The 25264-nt window shown below is 58.2% G+C and overlaps 1 protein-coding gene across 3 annotated transcripts in view; it reads left to right on the plus strand.

Annotated features, from left to right (window-relative positions):
- The window catches only part of DTX1 (deltex E3 ubiquitin ligase 1), a 103555-nt gene extending 90519 nt beyond the window's left edge, over positions 1–13036 (plus strand). For 2 of the 3 annotated variants that reach the window (XM_073313150.2, XM_073313151.1), the window contains exons 4-10: positions 5119–5180; positions 5570–5731; positions 7575–7636; positions 10765–10923; positions 11377–11538; positions 12047–12136; positions 12365–13036. In XM_073313150.2, coding sequence (XP_073169251.1) covers positions 5119–5180; positions 5570–5731; positions 7575–7636; positions 10765–10923; positions 11377–11538; positions 12047–12136; positions 12365–12589 — 922 coding nt within the window. In that variant the 3' untranslated portion in view covers positions 12590–13036. The remainder of the gene's footprint in view (positions 1–5118; positions 5181–5569; positions 5732–7574; positions 7637–10764; positions 10924–11376; positions 11539–12046; positions 12137–12364) is intronic. The other variant, XM_073313152.1, reaches the window with a different exon arrangement.
- Positions 13037–25264: the final 12228 nt, after the last annotated feature.

A 25264-nucleotide genomic window follows, 5' to 3' on the forward strand; every position in this document is an offset into this window, starting at 1 on the left:
ACTGTTCTCATGTCCTCTCTCGGTCTTCTCTTCTCCAGACTAAACAAACAATTTTTTTAATCTTTCCTCTTAGGTCAGGTTTTCTAGACCTTTAATAATTTTTGTTGCTCTTCTCTGGACCTTTTCCAGTTTGTCCACATCTTTCCTGAAATGTGGCACCCAGAACTGGACATAATACTCCAGTTGTGGCCTAACCAGCCGCAGAGTAGAGCGGAAGAGTTACTTCTCATGTCTTGCGTAAAACACTCCTGCTAATACATCCCCAGAAGGATGTTTGCTTTTTTTGCAACAGCATTACACTATTGACACATATTTAGCTTGTGGTCCACTCTGACCCCCAGATCCCTTTCTCCAGTATTCCTTCCTAGGCAGTCATTTCACATTTTGTATGTGTGGAACTGATTGTTCCTTCCTAAGTGGAGTACTTTGCATTTGTCCTTATTGAATTTCATCCTATTTACTTCAGACCATTTCTTGAGTTTGTCCAGATCATTTTGAATTTTAATCCTATCGTCCAAAGTACTTGCAACCCCTCCCAGCTTGGTATCGTCCACAAACTTTATAAGTGTGCGCTCTATGCCATTATCTAAATCATTGATGAAGATATTGAACAGAACCGGACCCAGAACTGACCCCTGCGGGACCCCAATCCTTATGTCCTTCCAGCATGACTGTGAACCACTGATAACTACTCCCTGGGAACAGTTTTCTAACCAGTTTTGCACCCAACTTATATTAGCTCCATCTAGGTTGCATTTCCCTAGTTTGAGAATATCATATGAGACAGTATCAAAAGCTTTACTAAAGTCAAGATATACCATGTCTACCTTTTCCCCACAATCCACAAGGCTTGTTACCCTGTCAAAGAAAGCTATCAGATTGCTTTGACACAATTTGTTCTTGACAAATCCATGCTGACTGTGACTGTATCACTTTATTATCTTCTAGGTGTTTGCAAATTGGTTGCTTAATTATTTGCTCCATTATCTTTTCGGGTACAGAAGTTAAGCTGGTCTGTAATTCTCCGGGTTGTCCTTATTTCCCTTTTTACAGATTGGCACTATAATTGCCCTTTTCCAGTCTTCTGGAAATTTTTATAGGACTCTGTTTTGATTTTTGGATCATTGACGATCTCCTGGTTAAGTCAGGGTGCTCTCTTGCCAGACTTCCTATCCTTCCTATGCAGTGGGATAGTTTGCTCTTGTGCCCTTAATAATGTCTCTTTGAAAAACTGACAACTGTCTTCAATTGTTTTTCCCCTTAAATTTGCTTCCCATGGGGACCTGAAGACATCCTGGTGGATTAGTGAGTGGTTGGCAGGATAGCCAGCAGAGAGGTGCAGTGTTTGACTGGTAGGGCAGCTGGTGGAAAGGCACAGTGATCAGCTGGTGAAGAAGAACAGAGCGTGGATCAGCCGGCAGGGCCGCTGGGATGGAGGTGGGGCAAGCAGGTGGCTGTCAAAGAGGAGCTGTAAGCAAGTGCCTGGGCAGTGGAGCGAGTAATGTGCTTTCTAACCCCCCCACCCCCACCTCCACCTCGGGGTCTGAACTGACCAAGGGCAACAACTATGAGTGGGGTGCAGAGAAGGGACTGGCATGTTAAAGGGACTTTTGGTTGCTGGAGTTAAGAACCTGACAGAAAAGGACACTGCCCAACTTACTTGGGGGTGGGTCTTTTACTCATGGTTTATGTTTATGAACCACATTTGCAGTGTTTCCCCAAATTAATGCCACGTTACTTCCCTCCTTTTATTAAAAGTTTCTTTTCTGCACTCAGACTCTGTGCTTGCAAGAGGGGAAGTATTGCCTCTTACAGGCGCCCAGGGGGTGGTGTGTAATTGTCCCAGGTCACTGGGTGGGGGCTCAAGCTGGTTTTGTGTTGCATTGTTGAAGAGAAACCCCTAGATATTGAACCCGGCCCTTGTTGCTGCCAGTTCCAACGGGCACCAGGGTTACACATGCAAGCTTGGAGACTTCCTGCTGAAGTGCGTAACAATCAGCTGCACTGATCCTCTCTGTAGAGCAAAGGCATCACCCTCCCTGAACTGAACTCCCCAGGTCCAACCTTCTGCTGGCATCAGTCCAACGCAGTCAATAGAGTTGGGCTAGCCAGGAACTTGGCCCCAAAACACCTGGCCCAGTGTAACCTGGGCTGGATCCCTGAGCTCTTAGCTTGTTCCAAACCCTGGAAGGGACATCCCCAGGACATCAGAACTGCCTTCTTCCCACCCCGGCCTCTGCAGCTCAGAGCCTCATGCCCCTCGCTCCTGCCTCTCTCCCCCTTACCAGGAGGCTGGAGACTGACAAAGGGGAGACTGTGGAGAGGTGAGGGAGAGTTCCAAACTCCGATCTGGGACCAGGACAGCAGGGTCTCAGGTGGGTCTGGAGGGACGTTGGTGGAGCTGCAGGTCAGCTCGGGGAGCAGTGGCGGGGCTGGAAGTGCGGAAGGTGTTGCAGGGCAGGGTAGAGGCATTGGAGGGGGAGGAGGGATTGGGCCGTAGCACAGGACTGGGGAGCACCGGCAGAGTTACGTGGGAGAGGCCTCGCATCCGCTGACTGGCTCTCAGGGCCAGTAAGATTCCAGCACTAAATCCACCCTCCCAATCCCCAACCACAGCCATCCCCACTAAAGAGCCAGGGCCTGAATTCGCCCCCGCAGCCTGGCACCCACTGGTACTGTACACAGCTCATGGTGCTCTGAAGGGGAAACCCATGTGAGAGATGCCAGGGCCATGCAGGGCAAGGGCAGGCAAGGAGAGTGGCACACAAGAGGTTTGGGAAGGCAGGGACCATCCCTGCTGCTGCTGCTGAGCACTGCAGCTTTGGAACAGAGCCAGGGATGCCCTGGCAGCATGCCGTTGTGTGCTCTCAGCTCTCGGCTCACTGGCCTGAGCAGCCAGCATGGAGTTAGTCAGTCGGAGGAGCAAGAAGCAGATGGAAGCCCATCAGGAGTGTTCCTAACCATGTGTGCACACGCCCACACGCTCTGAGCACACACACAGAGAATGGACACAAGGGTCTCACACAGAGACACGTCCCCTCACTGAACTGCTACACCCATAAATTCAGTGCCTGGCATGTGCACAGTCGGGTGTGATCCCAGACGGGGGCACACTGGTGGTGGTGAAAGCTCCCTCATCTGGGTAACTTCAAACTGAGTAGGACAGAGCACTGGAGAACACCCCGGAGGGCTCACACCTGCCCTGCTCCCTCCCCCAAGAGACGAAATCCACGGGACCGCACTTTGCCATCTCTAATTCCTGTGACCAGTCACGTCAGTGTCTGCATCAGAATGCTGCTTCTGCCGAAGTAAGCGGCCTGCTCCCCGACATCACCTCTCCCCAACATCCACCGCAGGCGCAGGGCTTGTGTCGGTGCAGCTAGGGAGACACAGTGTCTGTGTAGACACTGCCTTGCTCTCATTCTTGGCGGTTTCATGCGCCCTAGCCCCGGGCTCACAGCTGAAGCTGCCGGTAGGCTCCCTGCTTGGCTCACAGCTTTCCCAGATGCCAGCCGTCCTGGAGCCCTCACTGGGGCTGGCTCTTCCCAGCCCCGGAGGTGTGGGATGGAAAGCTCAGAGAGCCACTGGGGTAGGGGCTCTGCATCCTTCCCTCTCTCCCTGGGGAATTGCAATACAATGAGACCACATGGCAGTGAGGGGGTCCTGGTCCCCTTTCCTGCCCCCCCCCACCGAGCTGGCAGCCCTGCCCCGTGGTGGAGGCGGCTCCTAGCCTCTCTGCAAGGCTCCCAAGAAGCAATCCAGCAGCTTTACTCCACAGGGAGCAGGATCAGCCTTGCGGACATTTTGGCCCAGCCTCAAGATCCTGAGCTCTAATTAATACGACTGAGCACAGGGCTTAATTGAACACATGTCTGGGAAAGCTCTCTCACCCCACCGGGGGCTGGGCTCTTCATTATCAACCACGCCTGGCCGCACTGACTGGGCCTGGGCACCGTGCCCGCCTGCTGCTGGGCGCTAGCCAGAGGGGAACAGCTAGCACAACCCGGCCCCGCATGGGCTTCCCCTTCCCCCAGGACTCCTGGCCCACAGCCCCAACGTTTGGCCCAGGGGAAGGAGCAGGAGAGGGAGGGAGACAGGCCAACACACATGCCCTGTCTCTCGGGTGTTCAGCCTGAAAAGCAGAACAGATTGCTGTGGGTGGAAGGAGATCAGTGGATATTTGGGAAGTGGGGATGGGAGGGAGCCTGGCTCCTAGGGCAGAATGGACATGCTCTGGCTGTCATATAATGGATTGGTCCCTTCTCACCTGCAGGACTCAGAATGCCTCACCCAAGGAGAGAGGGGAAGATTTATTATCCTCAGTGCGCAGAGCCCAGAGGCTCCCTAGCAAGAGCTGTACACAACAGGTTAGGGGCTCAGGTCTCCTGACCACCAGCCCCATGCTGGGAGCCCTAGAACAAGGATGCCCCTCTAGGAACTCTGCCCCTCGAGCATTCCCTGGGGAGCTGCTTGCTTTCCCCCTCTATTCGTACTGCAGTCTCTCTCAGGCTCACTCCCACTAGATCCCTAGCCTCAGGTACAGGCAAACCCACCAGCCAGTGCAGCTTCCCCCAAAGCCCCTCCTCACCTGGCTTGTCTCCATCAGCCAGAGGGGCATACCGATGTTCTCTGCTGGCCTGGGATGCCCAGCACCCACTGCAGGAGCTGGTGGGACCCTCACTGAGTTCAGGGGGGATCATTTGTATCCTGTGCTATGAGATGGAATCCCCTGCAGCCTGAGTCTGCTGCCAGCCTTGATGTAACAAGGGCATCAATGGGCACACAGGATCTGGGTCAGGGATCCTCTTTCTGAGGGTCTGACAGAGAGAGGGGCTCTCTGCTGGTCTGACCATGGGGCATGCTCCATTAGCTAATACTCTGAATGCAGGAGTGGTCACCTTTAGATTCTGGGCTGGATTTCTGCACTCTCTTGGAAGGGATTCTGGCATCACCCCTGGAAAGGTACGATGCTCTGGGAAACAACATCACTAATTTCACCTCCGCTCCCCTCTCCCTCTCTTGGAGCAGTGGTTACCGAAGGTGTGGCTTAGCTTTCTGGACACTACCTTCCAACAACTAAACGTGCTTTCTGCTTCACTTCTCTTGTCTCTGCTTCAGGGTTCCTGCCCTCCCGGTTAAGAATCTGAATGGAACTGGACCAGTCCATCCTGCCCTGGCAGGTAAGAGCAGCTGGAATTCCCCCAGCTCTGTGCAGCTGTCCACTCCTGGGTATAACACTGCCCAGTGAGATGGTACTTACTTATCATGGTGAGTGTGGATGGATGGATGGATGGGTATGCTGGATGGATGGATGGATGGGTATGCCGGATGGCTGGCTGGTTGGGTATGCTGGATGGATGGATGGATGGATGGATGGATGGATGGTACAACCTATCCATCTCACTTCAAAGTGAAGGGACAATTTCAGCATTTGAGGTCAGTCTCACAGACTGCAGGAGATCCTGTTCCATGCTGGGATTGTTGCCGCTCAGTGGGGAGGTAATCGCCCAGCCCCCTAAGTGTCTGCACTTGGCCTTACTGTTACCCTTATCATCACTCTGTGACACAGGTATGACAGGCATTTTGATGTGTGCTGCTGGGCTGCCTGTATGCCTGACCCGGGCCCCGAAGCCCATCCTGCACCCTCCGCCCGTGAACAAGGGCGACATCAAGCCGGTGCCCGGGATCAATGGCATCTGCAGGAAAACCAAGAAGAAGCACCTCAAAAAGAGTAAGAGACAGCACCCTCTCTCCAGCCCACAGAGCCACAAGCCCTGGCCTCCATCCTGGCAATCCCAGTGATGGGATCTAGCTGGGAGCATAATGACATGGAGAGGCCGGATAGCCATGCCAAGGCACAGTACAGCCTGGAGCAGATCACCTCCACCCCTGAGTCTCTCCTGACGCCAAGCCCCGCTGATATCCCAGTCCTGGGCTTCTTTGCCAAACTGGGCTCTTTAAACTAGCAGAGAAAGGCGGAACTAGAACCTATGGCTGGAAGGTCAAGCCAAACAAATTCAGATTAGACACGAATATGTGACAGTGAGGGTGAGTAACCACTGGAACCAACTACCAAGGGAAGTGGTGGATTCTCCAGCTTGTGAGATCTACAACTCAAGACTGGGGCAGGTGCTTCAGCCAATGAAAGGCTATTGGGCTGAATCCAGGGGTAATGGCCTGTGAGCTGCCGGGGGTCAGACGAGATGATCTCATGATCCTGTCTGGTCTTGAGCTCTGTGAACCTAAGACTGTTCTTACCTGCAAGCTGCTGCAACGGGGCTGTGGATTCGGTTAGCCCAGCAGAGCTCAGGGCGCCCGTGCTAGGTGCACAGATATAATGTCCTGGCCCAGAGAGCTTCCAATCTAAATAGACAAGACAGACAGGCGGTGGGAGGAGGGAGGGATTCTTTTTAGGGCCCTACCAAATTCACAGTCCATTTTGATCAATTTCACAGCCAGAGCAAGAAGGTCCATGGCTGCTGGAGCCTGGTCGGAGCCCCTGGTGCCCCCAGCCCTCTCCCCCTTCCAATAGCTAGATTTCACAGGGGGGGTCTGATTTCACAGCCCTTGCTGTTGAGGCCCAGACTCACTGCTTCTGTAATTCCGTGCCAGGGCAGTGGCCTAGGCTCCACCAGTTCTAGTCTCCCTAATGCGTGGGAGTCATGAGAGATTCGCCCGTCGGTTTACATCAGCGCAGAATGCGCCAGGTGCCTCCTGAAAGGGCAGGGCGGGGCGGAGCAGCGAGCGGTCGAGCCCATCGTCCCGTCGCCTCCCTGAGACGCACGGCCTCGGTTGCTGCTCCCCATCGTCTCACCGAGAGACTGCTCCGGCCCAGCTGCAGCTTATAGAGGGCAGGCCACCAATCCCATGTGACCGGGCGCCCACTCACACGCCCCGAGGGCCAGACGCTGAGGGTATTGCTCAGACGCCTGCAGGCTGCACTCCCCCTCCCCACACACAATCCCAAACTCATGGGGCGCAGTGACAGGCCAGCCCCTCGCCAGTGGTGAGCAAGCTTGGGGTGAGGAGGCCAGGTCCCGCAGGGAGACACGCAGCAACGTAGTTTGCCCTGCTTTAGCCCCTTGGATGCCGTGTCTGAGGTGAAGCGGGAGGGAGCCACGTGCTTCAGGGGACGCGGTGTGACCCACTCCTCACCCAGCTCTCGCTGTTCCGAAAACCACAGCAGCCTCCGTCCCCGGGGACCCGAGCCAGAGAGTGGAGCTCTGCACCATCCTGACTGGAGAATTTCATCCTGATTCTGCCTCTGAGCTGGGCCCCTAAGCCCTGAGCGGGGGGACTCCTGTCCTAGGGGGCAGCGGGATTCCCTCTTCATGCTCCCTCCTCCTGTGGCTTCCAGGAATGGACCCCCCCCACCCCCACCCAGCTGATGAAAGGCTCTCCCACCCGCTCCAGCCAAGCCAGTTTCTGGGTCCGTCCGGTCCTCCTCCCCCCCCGACCCTGATGTGGCTCTTAGCTGTGGAGCAAGGGGCCGCGTGCCCCAGCTGAGTGGGTGGCCCTGGGGCACTGTGGGCCATGAGGGTGCAATCTGACCCTCTGCTTCTCTGCTGGGGCAGGCAAGAACCCCGAGGATGTGGTGCGCCGGTACATCCAGAAGGTGAAGAGCCCGCCGGACGAGGTGAGCCCCTATGCATGGTTCTCACAGTAGCCCTGCCCTGGGGGCGGATGGGACCGGACAGTACCCAGGGCTGGGGCGCGGCATGGATGACTAGCCCCATGTGAGTGGCAGCCCCGCAGTGGCCTGTGAATACACTGTGAACTCTTGGGGACACAGTGACATACAACATACTAAACTGGGAGGAGTGGTAGATACGCTGGAGGGGAGGGATAGGATACAGAAGGACCTAGACAAATTGGAGGATTGGGCCAAAAGAAATCTGATGAGGTTCAATAAGGATAAGTGCAGGATCCTGCACTTAGGATGGAAGAACCCAATGCACAGCTACAGACTAGGGACCGAATGGCTAGGCAGCAGTTCTGCGGAAAAGGACCTAGGGGTGACAGTGGACGAGAAGCTGGATATGAGTCAGCAGTGTGCCCTTGTTGCCAAGAAGGCCAATGGCATTTTGGGATGTATAAGTAGGGGCATAGCGAGCAGATCGAGGGACGTGATCGTTCCCCTCTATTCGACATTGGTGAGGCCTCATCTGGAGTACTGTGTCCAGTTTTGGGCCCCACACTTCAAGAAGGATGTGGAAAAATTGGAGAGAGTCCAGCGAAGGGCAACAAAAATGATTAGGGGACTGGAACACATGAGTTATGAGGAGAGGCTGAGGGAGCTGGGATTGTTTAGCCTGCAGAAGAGAAGAATGAGGGGGGATCTGATAGCTGCTTTCAACTACCTGAAAGGGGGTTCCAAAGAGGATGGCTCTAGACTGTTCTCAGTGGTAGCAGATGACAGAACGAGGAGTAATGGTCTCAAGTTGCAGTGGGGGAGGTTTAGATTGGATATTAGGAAAAACTTTTTCACTAAGAGGGTGGTGAAACACTGGAATGCGTTACCTAGGGAGGTGGTAGAATCTCCTTCCTTAGAGGTTTTTAAGGTCAGGCTTGACAAAGCCCTGGCTGGGATGATTTAACTGGGAATTGGTCCTGCTTTGAGCAGGGGGTTGGACTAGATGACCTTCTGGGGTCCCTTCCAACCCTGATATTCTATGATTCTATGATTCTAACACACCTGGTATAAAACTCCAGCAGCAGGGACCCCAGCAGCTCCTCCGCCCACAGACACACACCTCACCTCTGCCACCCCCTTAACTCTGCCCCCCCTCAGGACACCAGCCAGGCAGCACCCCTTTCCCAAAAGACCCCCTAGAGAACCCCCCGATTCCCCCAGGCCTTCCCGTCTCCACACCCCCCCCGGCCCTCCCGTCTCCACACCCCCCAGGCCCTCCCGTCTCCACACTCCCCCAGTTTCCAGCTCCTTTGGCCCCAGGTTTCAACCACTTGCTGCTTCTGCACCAGTTCTGCAGTGACACTGAAGCCACTGAAGGGGACGGGACAAAGGGGTTCACTGCCCCATGCAGCTGGCCCCGGCCCTGGTGCAGTCCACGCCCGCTAAGGCTGAGACAGGCCAGTCCTCCATGAGAGCTGCCGGCCAGGGAGCAGGGCGGAGAGAGGCCAGTGGGAAGAGTGAAGGGCAGAGGCTGGGGGTGGAGGGAGAGAGGCCAACGGGAGCGAGTGGGGAGAGCGGAGGGGCCAAGAGGACAGCGGGGGTAGGGGGGGCGGGCCAGAAGGGCGAAGGGGGCAGTGGAGGTGGGGGGGGGGCAGAGGGGGTGAGGAGACAGTGGGGTGCAGGGGTAGGGCCAAGGAGGCAGTGGGGACAGAGGGGTCGGGGCAGAGGGATGAAGGGGGGCAGGGTAGTGGGGGCAGGGACAGGGCAAAGGAGCTGAGGGGGCAGTGGGGGCAGGGGTGGGGCTGAGGAGGCAGTTTGGGGAAGGGGGGTCGGGGCAGTGGGGGCAGGGACAGGGCAAAGGGTCCAAGGGGCCAGTGGGGGCAGGGGTGGGGCTGAGGAGGCAGTTTGGGGAAGGGGGGTCGGGGCAGTGGGGGCAGGGGTGGGGCTGAGGAGGCAGTTTGGGGAAGGGGGGTCGGGGCAGTGGGGGCAGGGACAGGGCAAAGGGTCCAAGGGGCCAGTGGGGGCAGGGGTGGGGCTGAGGAGGCAGTTTGGGGAAGGGGGGTCGGGGCAGTGGGGGCAGGGGTGGGGCTGAGGAGGCAGTTTGGGGACGGGGGGTTGGGGCAGTGGGGGCAGGGACAGGGCAAAGGGTCCAAGGGGCCAGTGGGGGCAGGGGTGGGGCTGAGGAGGCAGTTTGGGGAAGGGGGGTTGGGGCAGTGGGGGCAGGGACAGGGCAAAGGGTCCAAGGGGCCAGTGGGGCAGGGGTGGGGCTGAGGAGGCAGTTTGGGGAAGGGGGGTCGGGGCAGTGGGGGCAGGGGTGGGACTGAGGAGGCAGTTTGGGGACGGGGGGTCGGGGCAGTGGGGGCAGGGACAGGGCAAAGGGTCCAAGGGGCCAGTGGGGGCAGGGGTGGGGCCGAGGAGGCAGTTTGGGGAAGGGGGGTCGGGGCAGTGGGGGCAGGGGTGGGACTGAGGAGGCAGTTTGGGGACGGGGGGTCGGGGCAGTGGGGGCAGGGACAGGGCAAAGGGTCCAAGGGGCCAGTGGGGGCAGGGGTGGGGCCGAGGAGGCAGTTTGGGGAAGGGGGGTCGGGGCAGTGGGGGCAGGGACAGGGCAAAGGGTCCAAGGGGCCAGTGGGGGCAGGGGTGGGGCTGAGGAGGCAGTTTGGGGAAGGGGGGTCGGGGCAGTGGGGGCAGGGGTGGGGCCGAGGAGGCAGTTTGGGGAAGGGGGGTCGGGGCAGTGGGGGCAGGGGTGGGGCTGAGGAGGCAGTTTGGGGAAGGGGGGTCGGGGCAGTGGGGGCAGGGACAGGGCAAAGGGTCCAAGGGGCCAGTGGGGGCAGGGGTGGGGCCGAGGAGGCAGTTTGGGGAAGGGGGGTCGGGGCAGTGGGGGCAGAAGAATGGAGTGGGTGAGGAGCAGGGCGGGATGGTGGGGCAGGCAGATGTCGGGGCAGCCAGGCTGGGTGGCAGAGCAGGTGCCATGGGAAGGATGTGTACCCAAAGGCTACAAAGGCGCCAGAGACCCAACCCTGCCGCCTGGCCCCTTGGGCAGGGGGTGCTGGTGGAACCAGCTGCTGGGCTCTGGGGGCCGGGGGGTTGGTGCGGGGGCAGCTCAGCTCTGTTAACACCCCGCTCCCCGGCAGGACTGCACCATCTGCATGGAGAGGCTGGTGGCCTCGTCCGGCTACGAGGGCCTCCTCAGCCACAGGGGCGCCAAGCCGGAGCTGGTGGGCAAGCTGGGCAAGTGCGGGCACATGTACCACCTCCTCTGCCTGGTGGCCATGTACAACAACGGCAACAAGGTGAGAGCTGGGGCAGGGTGGGGACCTGCTGCCTCAGCCAGGGAGAGGTCCCTCCAGCAGAACCCCCTGGCAGGCAGCTGAGAGCCCCCTGTGCCCTCCCCACCCTGATCACTTGACCCATCCCACGGCCCCGCAGGGGCCTCACAGCCAGCTCTGGGCCGTCAGCAGAGGCTCGGTCAGTTCCAGCCTTGGTGCCCCTCCAGGGCCTTCGGCACGCTTACCCCGGAGCTGGGTTTGGCTGACACCCAGCCAGCACCGTGGAGCCGAACAGCCCTGCCTGCGGGAAGGATAGTGCCCTGCGAAGGGAGACTCCCCCATTACCTGTCAAAACCCGGCTGCAGAAGGGCCCTGGAAGCTGCTCCCCCGCCGGCAGCCTGTTTGCAGCCTGTGCCCTGGAGCAGGATGCTCTGCCTGGCTGGCTGACCCTCCTCACCCTGTGCCTCTGCCCCCAAGGATGGCAGCCTGCAGTGCCCCACCTGCAAGGCCATCTATGGGGAGAAGACCGGGACCCAGCCCCCAGGGAAGATGGAGTTCCACATCATCCCACACTCGCTGCCAGGCTACACGGACTCCAGAACCATCCGCATCGTCTACGACATCCCCACGGGCATCCAGGTGAGCCGCCCAGGGACAGAGGAATCTCCGGGGGAAGCCAGTGCCTCCGTGGCCAGAAGAGTTGGAGTGTGCTCCCTCCCCCTCAGGAGATCCCCCACGTGGCTGAGCATGCCACATCCTCCTACCACTCCACCTGGCCCTGGGGGCAACTGATGGAGAGACTGGGGCCTCCTCTGCAGAGGCAGCCCAGGGTGTGACACCCCTTGGATTTGGTGGTGGGTCTATGCCAGGCCCATCTCCTATTCCTGGGTGGTGCGGTCGCTGGCCTCCCAGTAGCTGTGCCACGCCTTACCAGGCGGGATCTCGCTCAGACCCCTGCTGCCTGCAGGTTGGGCCCCATTGTCGGCCGACATGTCTCACTCTCAGCCCCCTCCAGCCGGGGCCCCCTGAGCAATGCAGGGGGCGTGGGCAGGCGTGCTGCCCTCTTTGGTCGAGCAGGGGGGTGACGCATTTCAGGCACAGCTGCTGGCTGCAGGATTTCCCCAGCGCCTGCTTTGTTCCCTGCCAGGGCCCAGAGCACCCGAACCCCGGGAAGAAGTTCACGGCCCGAGGCTTCCCCCGGCACTGCTACCTACCGGACAATGAGAAAGGCAGGAAGGTGAGTGACCTGCTCCCCACACCCCCTGGAGCCTCTCCTGCGCTAGAGAGATGTCCGGAGGAGAGCCAAGCCCTCGATAGCAATCAGGGAGCAGGCAGGCAGGCCTCTCCCCTCTCAGTACATGCTGGCAGACTCCGGAGAGGATCTCAGCCCCAGAGCAGGGCGCTGTAGGCCAGCTGGGGCATGCCATGGCCAGGCAGGGTGTTTGACCTCCCTCTTGCCCCTTAGGTTCTGAAGCTCCTGATTGTGGCATGGGACCGCCGGCTCATCTTCACCATCGGCACATCCAGCACGACAGGAGAGGGCGACACTGTGGTGTGGAACGAGATCCATCACAAGACAGAGTTTGGTTCCAACCTCACTGGCCACGGCTACCCCGACCCCAACTACCTGGACAATGTCCTGGCTGAGCTGATGGCCCAGGGGGTCTCGGAAGCCAACCTGAAGGACTGAGGAGGAGCTCCCACTCTCTGCTAGCGTGCTTCTCGGCAGCCAAACCCCGCCTGCGTCCGTGTGCGTTTGTGTGTGTCTCCGTGAGTCCGTCCTCCACCACCCCCATGTCCGGGAACCACCCGCCTTCCCAGAGCTCTCACTCTGCTTCCGCTGCCTTGACCTTCAGTAACCTTCAGACTGCAATGCTGGACTTGGCTGGGCGCCCAGGGCACGTCACCCACCAGGCGGAGGGGCTCTCCCGGGAACCAATACTGTGCGCGGCCCTCAGACCAGCCAGCGGGCAAGCAGCAGGCCAGCAGGAGCTGTGTGAGTGACCAAGCAATGCAAAGCTGGGCTGATTCTTTTTTATACTCTTGGGAGCTGTGATATTTTCCCTGTTAGAGACCCCAGCCCACGCCTGACTGTACACACCCACGTCCCCTCCATAAAGCTCGCTCTCGCTGGAAATCCTGTACAATATCTACTAGAACACACGCACATAGCCAAAGGGGCAACTTCTGGCCAACTCTCCCACAGCTCCACCGCCACCACGTGTCCTGTCCGGTCTGGGCCAGCATCGTCCGGGTGAGCCACCTCCCCCCACAGCCACGGGGCACATTTTGTTGCTCCTCATTGCCACCACTTGGAAAGGGAGGGGAAAGGGCCCAGGCTGGGGAAAGGGAACAGGCAGTGCACAGGAGAGAACTGCTCCCACAGCTGGGCAGGGATGGAAAATGAGGTGGCTCTTACTCCACTGACTTGGCAGGGGTTTTGCCCCTCCTGCGCTCCCAGCCCTGCATGCACTATCCCTGTCCCAGAGTGAGGGCTCCAAGCCTGGCAGGGTGCAGGGATCAACCAGCAGGGTGACGGTAACGCTTAGCACGCTGCACTGCAGAGACACCAGCTAGCTAAGACCCGAGCCGGATGCCCCTTTTTGGCAGCCTCGCAGAAGTGGTTTATTTCCCCTTAAAGAAGAGGGGTGAAGCAGTCAACACCCAATCAGCAGCAAACAGACCTCTTGCCCGTGAGCCGCCACTGCCCTGATTGGTCCCTTCAGGCGGCACCAGCCAGGATTCAAAGGGCCACTTACGATTTTAAAAGCCACATGTGCAAACAGTGCACGGCTGATACCCGTGTGCCAGTGGAGATTGGCACACCTGCCTAACTGCATGCACGTGCCCGTTGCATGCGTGGCTTTAAAACCCCGGGCCTGGTTCTGGCTCGGGGGTTTGTTCCCCGTGTATGTAGCACCCCTTTAGCTGGAAAATAAACCTGCTCTTCCGGTTGGTGTCCCCCTGCTTGGCAAGTGCCTGCTCGTGCTGGAAAGGGTGTCCCGGTCACGGCCCCTTTCCCTGTGCACCTGCAGCCTCTCCGCCTGAAGCCGTCGGGTGGGCTTGCCCAAGGGCACTAGCTCCTTGCTGGCGGGAGCTGCTTTGGGGCGTATGATCCACACGAACGGTGAGCAGGGCTAGCTGCTCAGGAGCCTCGTGGGGCAACCTTGGCTGGGTCACGCCCCCTTCTGTGCTGCCTGGTGGGGCCTCCGCTTTGCCCCGGGCTTTGGGCCTCCCAGGAGCTGGTTGAGCTCTGCGTAATGTGGGACTTAGCAGCAGCGGGAGATCACACCTTGCTGGGCTGCGCCCCTGTAGGGCATGGGAACGGTGTTGCCTAGACAGGCCCCTTAAACTCCCTGTTCCCTGCAGAGTGGCAAACAGATGCGGGTAGAAGAGGCAGGGGTCCTCCAGGCTCCCCACACGTGCCATGGAAGCAGCACGGCGCACACAGCGAGGCTGTCCCAATGGGCTGGAGTGCCCCCCTCAGCACACAAGGCAGCCCAAGGATCTCAGCCCAAGGGCCGATGGCATTGCAGCGGAGGGCTGGGGGGGGTGTCCTGTTCCTTTGGCAGGTGGGGACTGGCTGGCTGGGTGTGAGACATGAGGGAGAGGAGGCGAGAGGCTGAGTGGAGGAGGGAGTAGCCTTGGTGGGAGGAGGCAGAAAGCTGGGGAGGAGGAGGAAGGCTGGTGGGGGAGGAAGGCTGGTGGCGGGGAGGAAGGCTGGAGGCAGGGGAGGAGGAAGGCTGGTGGGGGGGGAAGGCTGGAGGTGGGGGGAGGAGGAAGGCTGGTGGCAGGGGAGGAGGAAGGCTGGAGGCAGGGGGGGAAGGCTGGAGGCGGGGGGAGGAGGAAGGCTGGTGGGGGGGGAAGGCTGGAGGTGGGGGGAGGAGGAAGGCTGGTGGCAGGGGGGGAAGGCTGGAGGCAGGGGAGGAGGAAGGCTGGTGGGGGGGGAAGGCTGGAGGTGGGGGGAGGAGGAAGGCTGGTGGCAGGGGGGGAAGGCTGGAGGCAGGGGAGGAGGAAGGCTGGAGGCAGGGGGGGAAGGCTGGAGGCAGGGGGGGGAGGAAGGCTGGAGGCGGGGGGGGAGGAAGGCTGGAGGCGGGGGGGGGAGGAAGGCTGGAGGCAGGGGGGGAAGGCTGGAGGTGGGGGGAGGAGGAAGGCTGGAGGCGGGGGGGGAGGAAGGCTGGAGGCGGGGGGGGGGAGGAAGGCTGGAGGCAGGGGAGGAGGAAGGCTGGAGGCAGGGGGGGAAGGCTGGAGGCAGGGGGGGGAGGAAGGCTGGAGGCGGGGGGGAGGAAGGCTGGAGGCGGGGGGGGGAGGAAGGCTGGAGGCAGGGGAGGAGGAAGGCTGGAGGCAGGGGGGAAGGCTGGAGGCTGGGGGGGGAGGAAGGCTGGTGGCAGGGGAGGAGGAAGGCTGGAGGCAGGGGGGAAGGCTGGAGGCAGGGGAGGAAGGCTGGAGGCAGGGGGGGGAGGAAGGCTGGTGGCAGGGGAGGAGGAAGGCTGGTGTGAGGGAGGAAGGCTGGAGGGGTGGGGAGGAAGGTTGTGGGGTGTAAGGGAGCAGTGAGGAGAGGGAGAAGGCTCTGAGTCTGGCAAGCTGGTGCCCATGGCCAAGGACTGGGTGCAGGCAGAGCCCCTCTGCTTCCTTGCTGTTGAGGAGCCGTTGGCCAGTGTGGCTGGTCCTGCCTCTCGCTGTCTGTCCTCCCACTGCCAGGCCCAGAGATCTGCAGAGAGGAGAGGGGCTCCAGACCCCAGTGTCTAGACAGGGCCCAGAGGGCACTGGAGGCTCCGGTGTTCTCTGCTGTCATGCTTTGGCACACCCGCGTATGCTGAGCACACTCTTCCGTGGGGGCTGGCACCTCCCCAGGGCAGGGGACAACAAACCATCCTCTCCCACAGGCCCAGCTGAGGGCACGCCGGGGTGAGCAGCTAGGGTCCCTACGGACATGCAGACCCTGCCCCCAATGCCCACATGCAGGCAGGAACCCCAGCACCCCCCCCTTGCAGACACCCGCCCCCCCAATGCCCACACGTGGGCAGGAACCCCAGCACCCCCCCCTTGCAGACACATTCCCCCCAGTGCCCACACACAGGCAGGAACCCCAGCACCCCCCCTTGCAGACACATGCCCCCCAGTGCCCACACGTGGGCAGGAACCCCAGCACCCTCCCTTGCAGACACCCGCCGCCCAGTGCCCACACACACAGGCAGGCGCCCCAGCACCCACCCCGCATAAACCCTCTCCCCAAGACCCCACATGACTTGGGCTCCTGTACAAATAACTAACAGCCACGGGACACGGCCAGCTCCCATCTCTCAGCACCCAGCCTCCCAGTCTCTGGTGCTCTTGCAGCAGGAGTCCCTGCTCTCGCCCGCCCTCTCAGTGGCCGTTGTGCCCGTCACCCTGGGGTACGACACCCAGGCCAACCATCCCTTGCCACAGCCACAGGCTGCCCTGGTGCTGCTTGTCATCTGCGCATGGTTCGAAGTGCCCTGATGGCTCGTCCTGCCCCCTCAGCAGAAAGCCCGAGGCAGCCAGCGGGTACCTGGCAGTGCCGGCCGCAGGGAAGGGCCCCGCCGGCCCCCTGCAGCAATCAGCTCGTGCCCTCTGCTGAGCACAGCGGGAGCCGTGCCTGGCAGTGGCATGTTCACCTTTCAGATGTACCAGGGCTCAACCGTGAAGCATCCGTCACCCAGCGGGACATTGGCGGGGTGTTTGAGCCGGCACCCTCCTCTGCTCAGGCAGGGCCCCGGGGGCAGGGCACTGAATAGCTCCTGCCCCATAGTGTCCCCTTTACTCCTGCAGCACAAAATCACACAGCCAGCCCACACTCAGGAGTCAGCCAGGCCAGAGAGCAGCTCTCACCCCACCATGAGAAATCTGGGCAGGGGTCTGTCCAGGGACCTGAGAGCAGCAAAATAGACACACACTGCATGCATGCAGCCTGCACGCCCCTCTGCCACACATCCTGCTCCCCCACACACCATGCACATTGGACACCCACTGTAGACACACGCACTGCACGCACACCCGCTCCCTCTCACGCACACACAGCACATGCAAACGTGCCTCTGACACACACACATCCTCAGTGTACACACCTTGCACACACACACACACCTAGCTCCCAGGCCATTAGGAAATTCCCTTCCCCCACCACCAAGGAGCGCATTTTCCATGTCCCTGCCCCAATGTGCCTGGCCCCAAAGAGCCTGCCCCATTGTCAGGCCTGGTGTCTGAGATATGGCCAACCTGTAACAGCATCAGCCCTGCAGCAGCTGCAGCTCCTCTGAGGCTGGTGTGGTACATGGGGCACGTCTCTGGTGCCCGCAGGCCTGTCACCAGCCCTGGCATAAGGAGAGGACTGGGTCACTCATCCAGGGAGCAGGCCAGCAGCCAGGGCAGGACCAAGGGGGCCAGAGGGGTGAGGCCCCCTTCCTGTGATTAAGTGAGGGGGAGGGGGTATAACAGGTTAGACCTCGCTTCTGGGATGCCACTTGATGTACTGGGGTTTCACTGAGCCCCTCCTGTTCCACCAGCCTGGATTCCCTCTCCCTGTTTTGCTGAATTAGTCTCTGGCATCTTGCAGCACACACAGGTAGGGCCACACCCAGCTGCAGCCAAAGACTGAAGTCAGCTCTGTGAGAGGACACCCCCAGCACTCACATGCACATACCCTTTAGGGAATAAACCCAAAGTAATACTGACTTGCGCTGTATAGAAAGATCTGCACAGTGCAAGCTCTTAAAAATTCACCCTCTTCCTCAATGTGAAGAGAGATATGCATGACTTCTTGCCCCCCACCCCATTAGAAATTGCACAAACTGGGTTTAATAATAAATGAAACAAATATATTAACTATAAAAGGCAGATTTTAAGTGGTTAAAGAGATAGCAAACAGAACAGAGCAGATTACTAACCAAATAAAACAAAACACTCAAACTAAGCTTGATTTACTAAAGAAATTGGCTACAAATAGTAATTTGTCACCCTAAATATTGTCACAGGTAGATTACAGAGATTCTTGCAAGCCACTGTAGTGGCCTGCTGCTTGAAACTTCAGGTATTATTACTCACAGGCTAGACAACCTTTGAGCCTGGGCTCAATTCTTCTCCCCTCAGTTCAGTTCTTCTTTTCAGGTGTTAACCAGTGTCTCTTTGGGTGGGGAGGCAGAGGAGAACCACGATGATGTCACTCCCCTGCCTTATATAGCTCTCCTGTATGCGGGGAACCCTTTGTCTCCCAGCAGAAGAACACTGGCATTCCAAGGGGTGGGTGACTCAGACCCGTGTCTCTGCAGGGCTTTGGCAGCCATTACTCGCAGGCTGCCTGGAGCGTTCGCAGGCTGCCTGGAGCATCCACAGGCGGACTAAACTCTTTCACAGTCCATTGTCTTTGCTAATGGGCCATCAGCCCTGTCTGGCTTTTCCATTGTTGTACCTGAAGGGCTAGTTGTGAGTGACACCCAAAGTAGCACATTTGAAATACTGATCATAGAATCATAGAATATCAGGGTTGGAAGGGACCTCAGGACGTCATCTAGTCCAACCCCCTGCTCAAAGCAGGGCCAATCTCCAACTAAATCATCCCAGCCAGGGCTTTGTCAAGTCATACCTTGAAAAGCTGTAAGGAAGGAGATTCCACCACCTCCCTAGGTAACGCATTCCAGTGTTTCACCACCCTCCCAGTGAAAAAGTTTTTCCTAATATCTAACCTAAACCTCCCCTGCAGCAACTTGAGACCATTACTCCTCATTCACTCATCTGCCACCGCTGATAATAGTCTAGATCCATCCTCTTTGGAACTCCCTTTTAGGTAGTTAAAAGCAGCTACCAAATCCCCCCTCATTCTTCTCTTCTGCAGACCAAACAATCCCAGTTCCCTCAGCCTCTCCTCATAAATCATATGCTCCATCCCCCTAATCATTTCTTGTAGTGTGGGGCCCAAAATTGGACACAGTACTCCAGATGAGGCCTCACCAATGTCGAATAGAGGGGAACGATCACGTCCCTCGATCTGCTCGCTATGCCCCTACTTATACATCCCAAAATGCCATTGGCCTTCTTGGCAACAAGGGCACACTGCTGACTCATATCCAGCTTCTCGTCCACTGTCACCCCTAGGTCCTTTTCCGCAGAACTGCTGCCTAGCCATTCGGTCCCTAGTCTGTAGCTGTGCATTGGGTTCTTCCATCCTAAGTGCAGGACCCTGCACTTGTCCTTGTTGAACCTCATCAGATTTCTTTTGGCCTGCAACGTCACAGGGGATTTGACAGGGGGTGAGTAGAGAAGGGCAGGGGAGGGGTGGGTAAGGGCAGGAGCCAGGTACGAGGACAGGGAGAGGCTGAGAGTGTGTGTGTTAGGGCAGGGGTGTCAGGCCAGCATGGCGCATGGGGGGGCGGTGTGTGTGTGTGTGTCTGTGTGTGCATCTATCTGTGCGTGCCTGTCTGTGTGTGTGCACGCACACAGACTGGTTTGTTTCTTCTCTCTGATGCCAGCGGGAGGTGCAAGGGGAAGCCTTTTTCTCCAGCCTCACTCCCTCTGCCCGGGGTTGCCAGGTGCCTGGTTGGTGGTGCAGCTGTCTGGCTCCTAGGCGCAGGGGCAGCCACAGGGGTTCCACACACTGCCCCCGCCCCGAGTGCCAGCTCCGCAGCTCCCATTGGCTGGGAACGGTGGCCAATGGGCACTGCGGGGTCAGCACCGCCCTCTGTTCCTTCTGCCTAGGAGTCGGACATGCCGGCTGCTTTCTTCCGAGAGCTGCCTGAGATAAGCGCCACCCAGAGCCCACACCCCGTGCCCCCGCTTGGAGCCCCCTCCCATACCCAAACTCCCTTCTGGATCCCGCACCCACTCCCACACCCTGCACCCCTCATCCCCAGGCCCATCCCAAAGTGGGAGCTCTCACCCCCTCCCACACCTCAATCCCCTGTCCCAGCCCCGTGAAAATGAGCGCGTGAGTGAGGATTGGGGAGAGCAAGCGACGGAGGGGGGGGGGGGGGAATGGAATGAGTGGGGGGGGACCTCAGAGAAGGAGCAGGACAGGGGCGGGGCAAGGGTATTCAGTTTTCTGCAGCGTTGGCAACCCTGCCTCTGCCGTGGGCTATAGAGACCCCTTGACTTTTATCGCTCCCGCAGCGCTAAGTCCCTTGTCCTGTGAAGTAGAACAGACTGACATGGGGGCTGTCAGACCCCCCCCGTTCTCCCACCCAGCACATTCAGCCAGACCAGGTGTCACGAACATACAGTTCCACTGCACTGCCCCAGGGCCATGAAGAGGGGCTTTTGAATGACCCGTTTATTAATGGGGCTGGCGTGCCCTCGGTGGGGTGGGAGTGGGAGGAAAGGGAGCTGGCCTGGATCGCAGATCTAGACCCCCCTGTGTTGCTGCCCCTCAGTTGTGCAATATGGATTCTCTCCCCACACAGGGCAGCGTCCCCTGCCCCCTGCCCCCAGCCACAATCCCAGAATGCTGCTCCCTTCCCCTGGGACCGGTGATGCTTTCCCCAGCTCTGCAGCAAGAGCAGGAAGACCGCGCTATTGAAGGACTCGCTCAATGCATCTGCTTTGCCATGGGGCGATAGAGCCACCCTGAGACGTGGCCAGGCTGGGTGGCGATGCCTCTGAAGCCAGGGGAGCCCAAATCCTGCTAGCTGCAGGAACCCGATGAGCTGTCAGGGCTGTATCTGGTTTGCTTAAAATGGAGCACATTGTAGCTGGCTGTCTTGAATACAGAGACGTGGCCTGCAAAGACTACAACTCCCAGCATGCATGGTTCCATCTTGAGCCAAGCTGCTTAAAGCCACAAGGCGCTCAAGGTGGAGCATGGCATCCTAGGATCTGTAGTCTCCCGAAGCCATGCTTTGGGAGCCGTGTCCTGGCTCTCTGTAAAGGCCTTGCTGGGAATCTTTAAGGGCTTTGTCATTTCCTTTGTCTGAATCGCCTCTGTCATGCTCAGCATGTGTTGATGTCTTTACAACTTATTAAATAAATGTGGAATCCATACACGGCCGCGTGCAGCCTCTTTGTTGCTGTCTGGGCTGGCATGTGTGGGCGGGAGGGGGTAGATTTCAGTTCTGCACCCTGCTCTCACGCTAGTTCAAGAATGAAAGGAGGGGGTGGTGATGGGGTGAGAGGAGTGCTTCATTCCCTAGTCTGGGTCACATTTGTTTCTGGTTTACACCAGTGTAAATCTGGAATGACTCCATTAGAGCCAAGGGGCTCAATTGGATGTCAGTGAGTGGCAAATACAGGCTTCCTGTAGGTCTAGTGGATAGAGCGCTGGCCTGCACAAATGCATGCTAATCCCAGCTCTACAGCTAACCTGCTTAGAGGCCTTGGGCAAATCACTGGCTCGGTGCCTCAGTTTCCCCTTTCCCCCTTAGAGTAGGGACATGCTCTTAGGCCTGGTGAACACACAGCTTTCAGACCAGTATAAACTCTTTTGGGTATAAGTATGATTTTCATACCAAACTGGCCACAGCTGGATGCTGTTATTTTGGGTGAGACGAGTGGCTTGCCAGCAGATAGGCCTTTAAGTGGATGGGCGAAGTGTGAGCTCCTTCATGTCAGTATCACGGCGCCCCCACCATGGCTTGAAACCAGTGTCGCTGAAGCAGCACAACGATCGTAGCCCATGGTGTGGACGCATGGCCCTGCGGTAGGAGGTGTGAGGTCTCCAGGACAGTTACTGGCTCCTGGATGGGAACCCCCCGCTCACGAGGCATCGCGCCCTGCATCACTCGCCCTGCCTACCATTGGGGCTTGCACCGGTGCACCGTGCCCCCTGGCTGGCCAGCCGGCTTTTGTTTTAAATCACCTGGGGCAGAGGTTTCTGGCTCAGCCCTGACTAAAGGGGAAGGGGGGTGGTGCAGAGCCGGCTGTCTCCAGGCTGCACTGAGCTCTGGCTCTGGCCCAGCACTAACCCAGCTGGTGGTCATTAAAGCATGTAATGAGCATCTGATCTGCAGCTCCCAGGGAAGCACAGAACCCGCAGCGGGAACAGGTGTTGGCAGTGCCCGGCGCAGTGTTCCCAGAATGAACAGTAAGACTTCCAGGGCAGCCCAGAGGAGGGCCTAGGCTGACACCATCCCCCGCAGCTCATCCTGCTAGCTGGGCTGAGAGCAGCTGGGGGCTTCCCTGCAGCCAGGGATTCCACACCTGTCCCTGCAGCTCTTCCTGCTAGCAGAGGCTGGGCCTGCAGCAGCTGGGAGCTCCCCAGATGCAAACAATTCTCAGGCACCATTGCTGGCCGGGGGAGAAAACCAGTGTTCCATGGTCTAGTTTCTGGATGCCAGCCCCTCTGGCGTCCTGAAGCCCCTGCTCTTGTACTGGGCTGTGCAATGCAGAGTGACGCTCTGAGGAATCAATCTATCATGCTTTGCTTTGCGCAGGCCTGGAGTGAGGGCTGCAGCAAAGGACTCATCACCCAGCAAGGCTGGCCAAGCTCACATCCCCTGCGGGCCGAGGAGATAGGGCTTCCTGCTCACACTCGACACTGAGCCGGGCTGCAGAGAGTCTCTGGGGGAGAGCGGAACTGGATTGGTTTCCCAGACTCAGAACACACTCAGCTACTGGAGCATGCATGCAGCACTGGGCCCCCGGAGTGCACACTGAGGAATATGCACACGCATGTGCAGACAGGGAATTGTACAGGAACAACTACCCTCCCAACTCACACCGAGCAGCCCCTGGACCGAGTGGACATGCGTACAGACCACAGCGTCTCCTGCAGGGGTGTTGCACATAGGATCCAGGCAGTGCCCATGTCCTTCCCCTGGTTGCCCCGGCAATGCCCCAGTGCCCGTCAGGGAGCAGAGCCCAATGCCCCGTGCAGCAGCAGAGCGAACACCTGCCTGCAGGCTTGGCAGGCTCTCGCCCATCCATGCTGTGCTGCTCGGTCTCTGCGGTACAGAGAGGGGTCTCTGGTAGCGAACGCAGGCAGGTGCTGTCTGGTCAGGAACCCCTGCTAAGATTGGCTGCAGCAAGTGTGGGGTTGGGGCCAGAAAAGGGGCTCCCAACCAGGCCATAACACCTCTCTGGGGGACAGGCAATTCCTCTTCAGGGTGATGGAGTGGGGCTGGTAACTCCTGGAGCAAGAAGGCCAGTTATTCTGGTACCTAAGTTCAGCCCAAAGTCACAGACAGTCACTCAGCTCCTTCCCCCCCCAACCCCTGTCCCGGCTGGAGCACCCGCTGACACAAGGCTGGGCCATTCAGCCTGCAAATTAATTTGCCTTATCTCCAGGCATTTCTCCTGTGCTCCCCGCTAGAGGCTGCGAGCTCTGTGGGAAACAAACAAGGCAGGGCTGGGGACAGGAACATAGAATCATAGAATATCAGGGTTGGAAGGGACCCCAGAAGGTCATCTAGTCCAACCCCCTGCTCAAAGCAGGACCAATTCCCAGTTAAATCATCCCAGCCAGGGCTTTGTCAAGCCTGACCTTAAAAACCTCTAAGGAAGAAGATTCTACCACCTCCCTAGGTAACGCATTCCAGTGTTTCACCACCCTCTTAGTGAAAAAGTTTTTCCTAATATCCAATTTAAACCTCCCCCACTGCAACTTGAGACCATTACTCCTCGTTCTGTCATCTGCTACCATTGAGAACAGTCTAGAGCCATCCTCTTTGGAACCCCCTTTCAGGTAGTTGAAAGCAGCTATCAAATCCCCCCTCATTCTTCTCTTCTGCAGGCTAAACAATCCCAGCTCCCTCAGCCTCTCCTCATAACTCATGTGTTCCAGTCCCCTAATCATTTTTGTTGCCCTTCGCTGGACTCTCTCCAATTTATCCACATCCTTCTTGAAGTGTGGGGCCCAAAACTGGACACAGTACTCCAGATGAGGCCTCACCAATGTCGAATAGAGGGGAACGATCACGTCCCTCGATCTGCTCGCTATGCCCCTACTTATACATCCCAAAATGCCATTGGCCTTCTTGGCAACAAGGGCACACTGCTGACTCATATCCAGCTTCTCGTCCACTGTCACCCCTAGGTCCTTTTCCGCAGAACTGCTGCCTAGCCATTCGGTCCCTAGTCTGTAGCTGTGCATTGGGTTCTTCCGTCCTAAGTGCAGGACCCTGCACTTATCCTTATTGAACCTCATCAGATTTATTTTGGCCCAATCCTCCAATTTGTCTAGGTCCTTCTGTATCCTATCCCTCCCCTCCAGCGTATCTACCACTCCTCCCAGTTTAGTATCATCCGCAAATTTGCTGAGAGTGCAATCCACACCATCCTCCAGATCATTTATGAAGATATTGAACAAAACTGGCCCCAGGACCGACCCTTGAGGCACTCCACTTGATACCGGCTGCCAACTAGATATGGAGCCATTGATCACTACCCGTTGAGCCCGACAATCTAGCCAACTTTCTACCCACCTTGTAGTGCATTCATCCAGCCCATACTTCCTTAACTTGCTGACAAGAATACTGTGGGAGACCGTGTCAGAAGCTTTGCTAAAGTCAAGAAACAATACATCCACTGCTTTCCCTTCATCCACAGAACCAGTAATCTCATCATAAAAGGCGATTAGATTAGTCAGGCATGACCTTCCCTTGGTGAATCCATGCTGGCTGTTCCTGATCACTTTCCTCTCATGCAAGTGCTTCAGGATTGAACATGCAACATGAAGTGCAACATGCTCCCCAGAGTGAGAAACCCCATTTGTGGTGGGGAGAGGAAGGCAGAGGGCATACCCAGCAGCGCACATCAAAGGGGCCACGCAGGTAGCCCAGTTGATTTATGAGCTATTTACTTCTGGTGCATCCCAGGGCTCGGCCCCTCCCCTGGGAGCAGAGGCTTGCAGCTGGTGAGGGGAATGTGCTAAACACAGCAAATACGACAGCTCGTCTGCACAGTCTGGGCCCAGCCTGCCAGGGCTGCTGTGGGCTCTGGGCTCGCGCTAACCTCAGGGGAAGATTGCCCAGCCCCAGGTTAGGCGGTGCTCATTGACCGATCATTTGGTTGCTCCTCATTGTTCTGGGGGCAGCCCAGGCCTTGTTTATTGCCCTGGAGTGAACCCCTGTTTGGAGACAGAGGTGTTAGGTTCCTCGTGGACTGTTCCCCCGCGGTCAGCATTAGTTCAGCATTTTACCAGGATTAGTGCATGTATCTTCACATCCCCCAGGAAGTGAGGGCTGCCGTTAGCCCCATTTTACAGCTGGGCAAACTGAGAGATTCCAGTCAAACGTAGCCACTACTTCTGGATGCCCACTTGGAGACACCTAGAACCTGATTATTCAGAGTTCTTAGTGTTCCGCGGCTCTGTGGTCAAAGCCCAGATCCCATTGCCTTCAGCTGCAGCTTCTGCGAATCAGAGCACAGGCTCCAAGTCAGACACCCAGACAAATGAGCACACACTTAGTGCTCACCTGTG

Source organism: Lepidochelys kempii, chromosome 15, assembly GCF_965140285.1.
Source record: "Lepidochelys kempii isolate rLepKem1 chromosome 15, rLepKem1.hap1, whole genome shotgun sequence".
NCBI classification, from domain to species: domain Eukaryota; kingdom Metazoa; phylum Chordata; order Testudines; family Cheloniidae; genus Lepidochelys; species Lepidochelys kempii.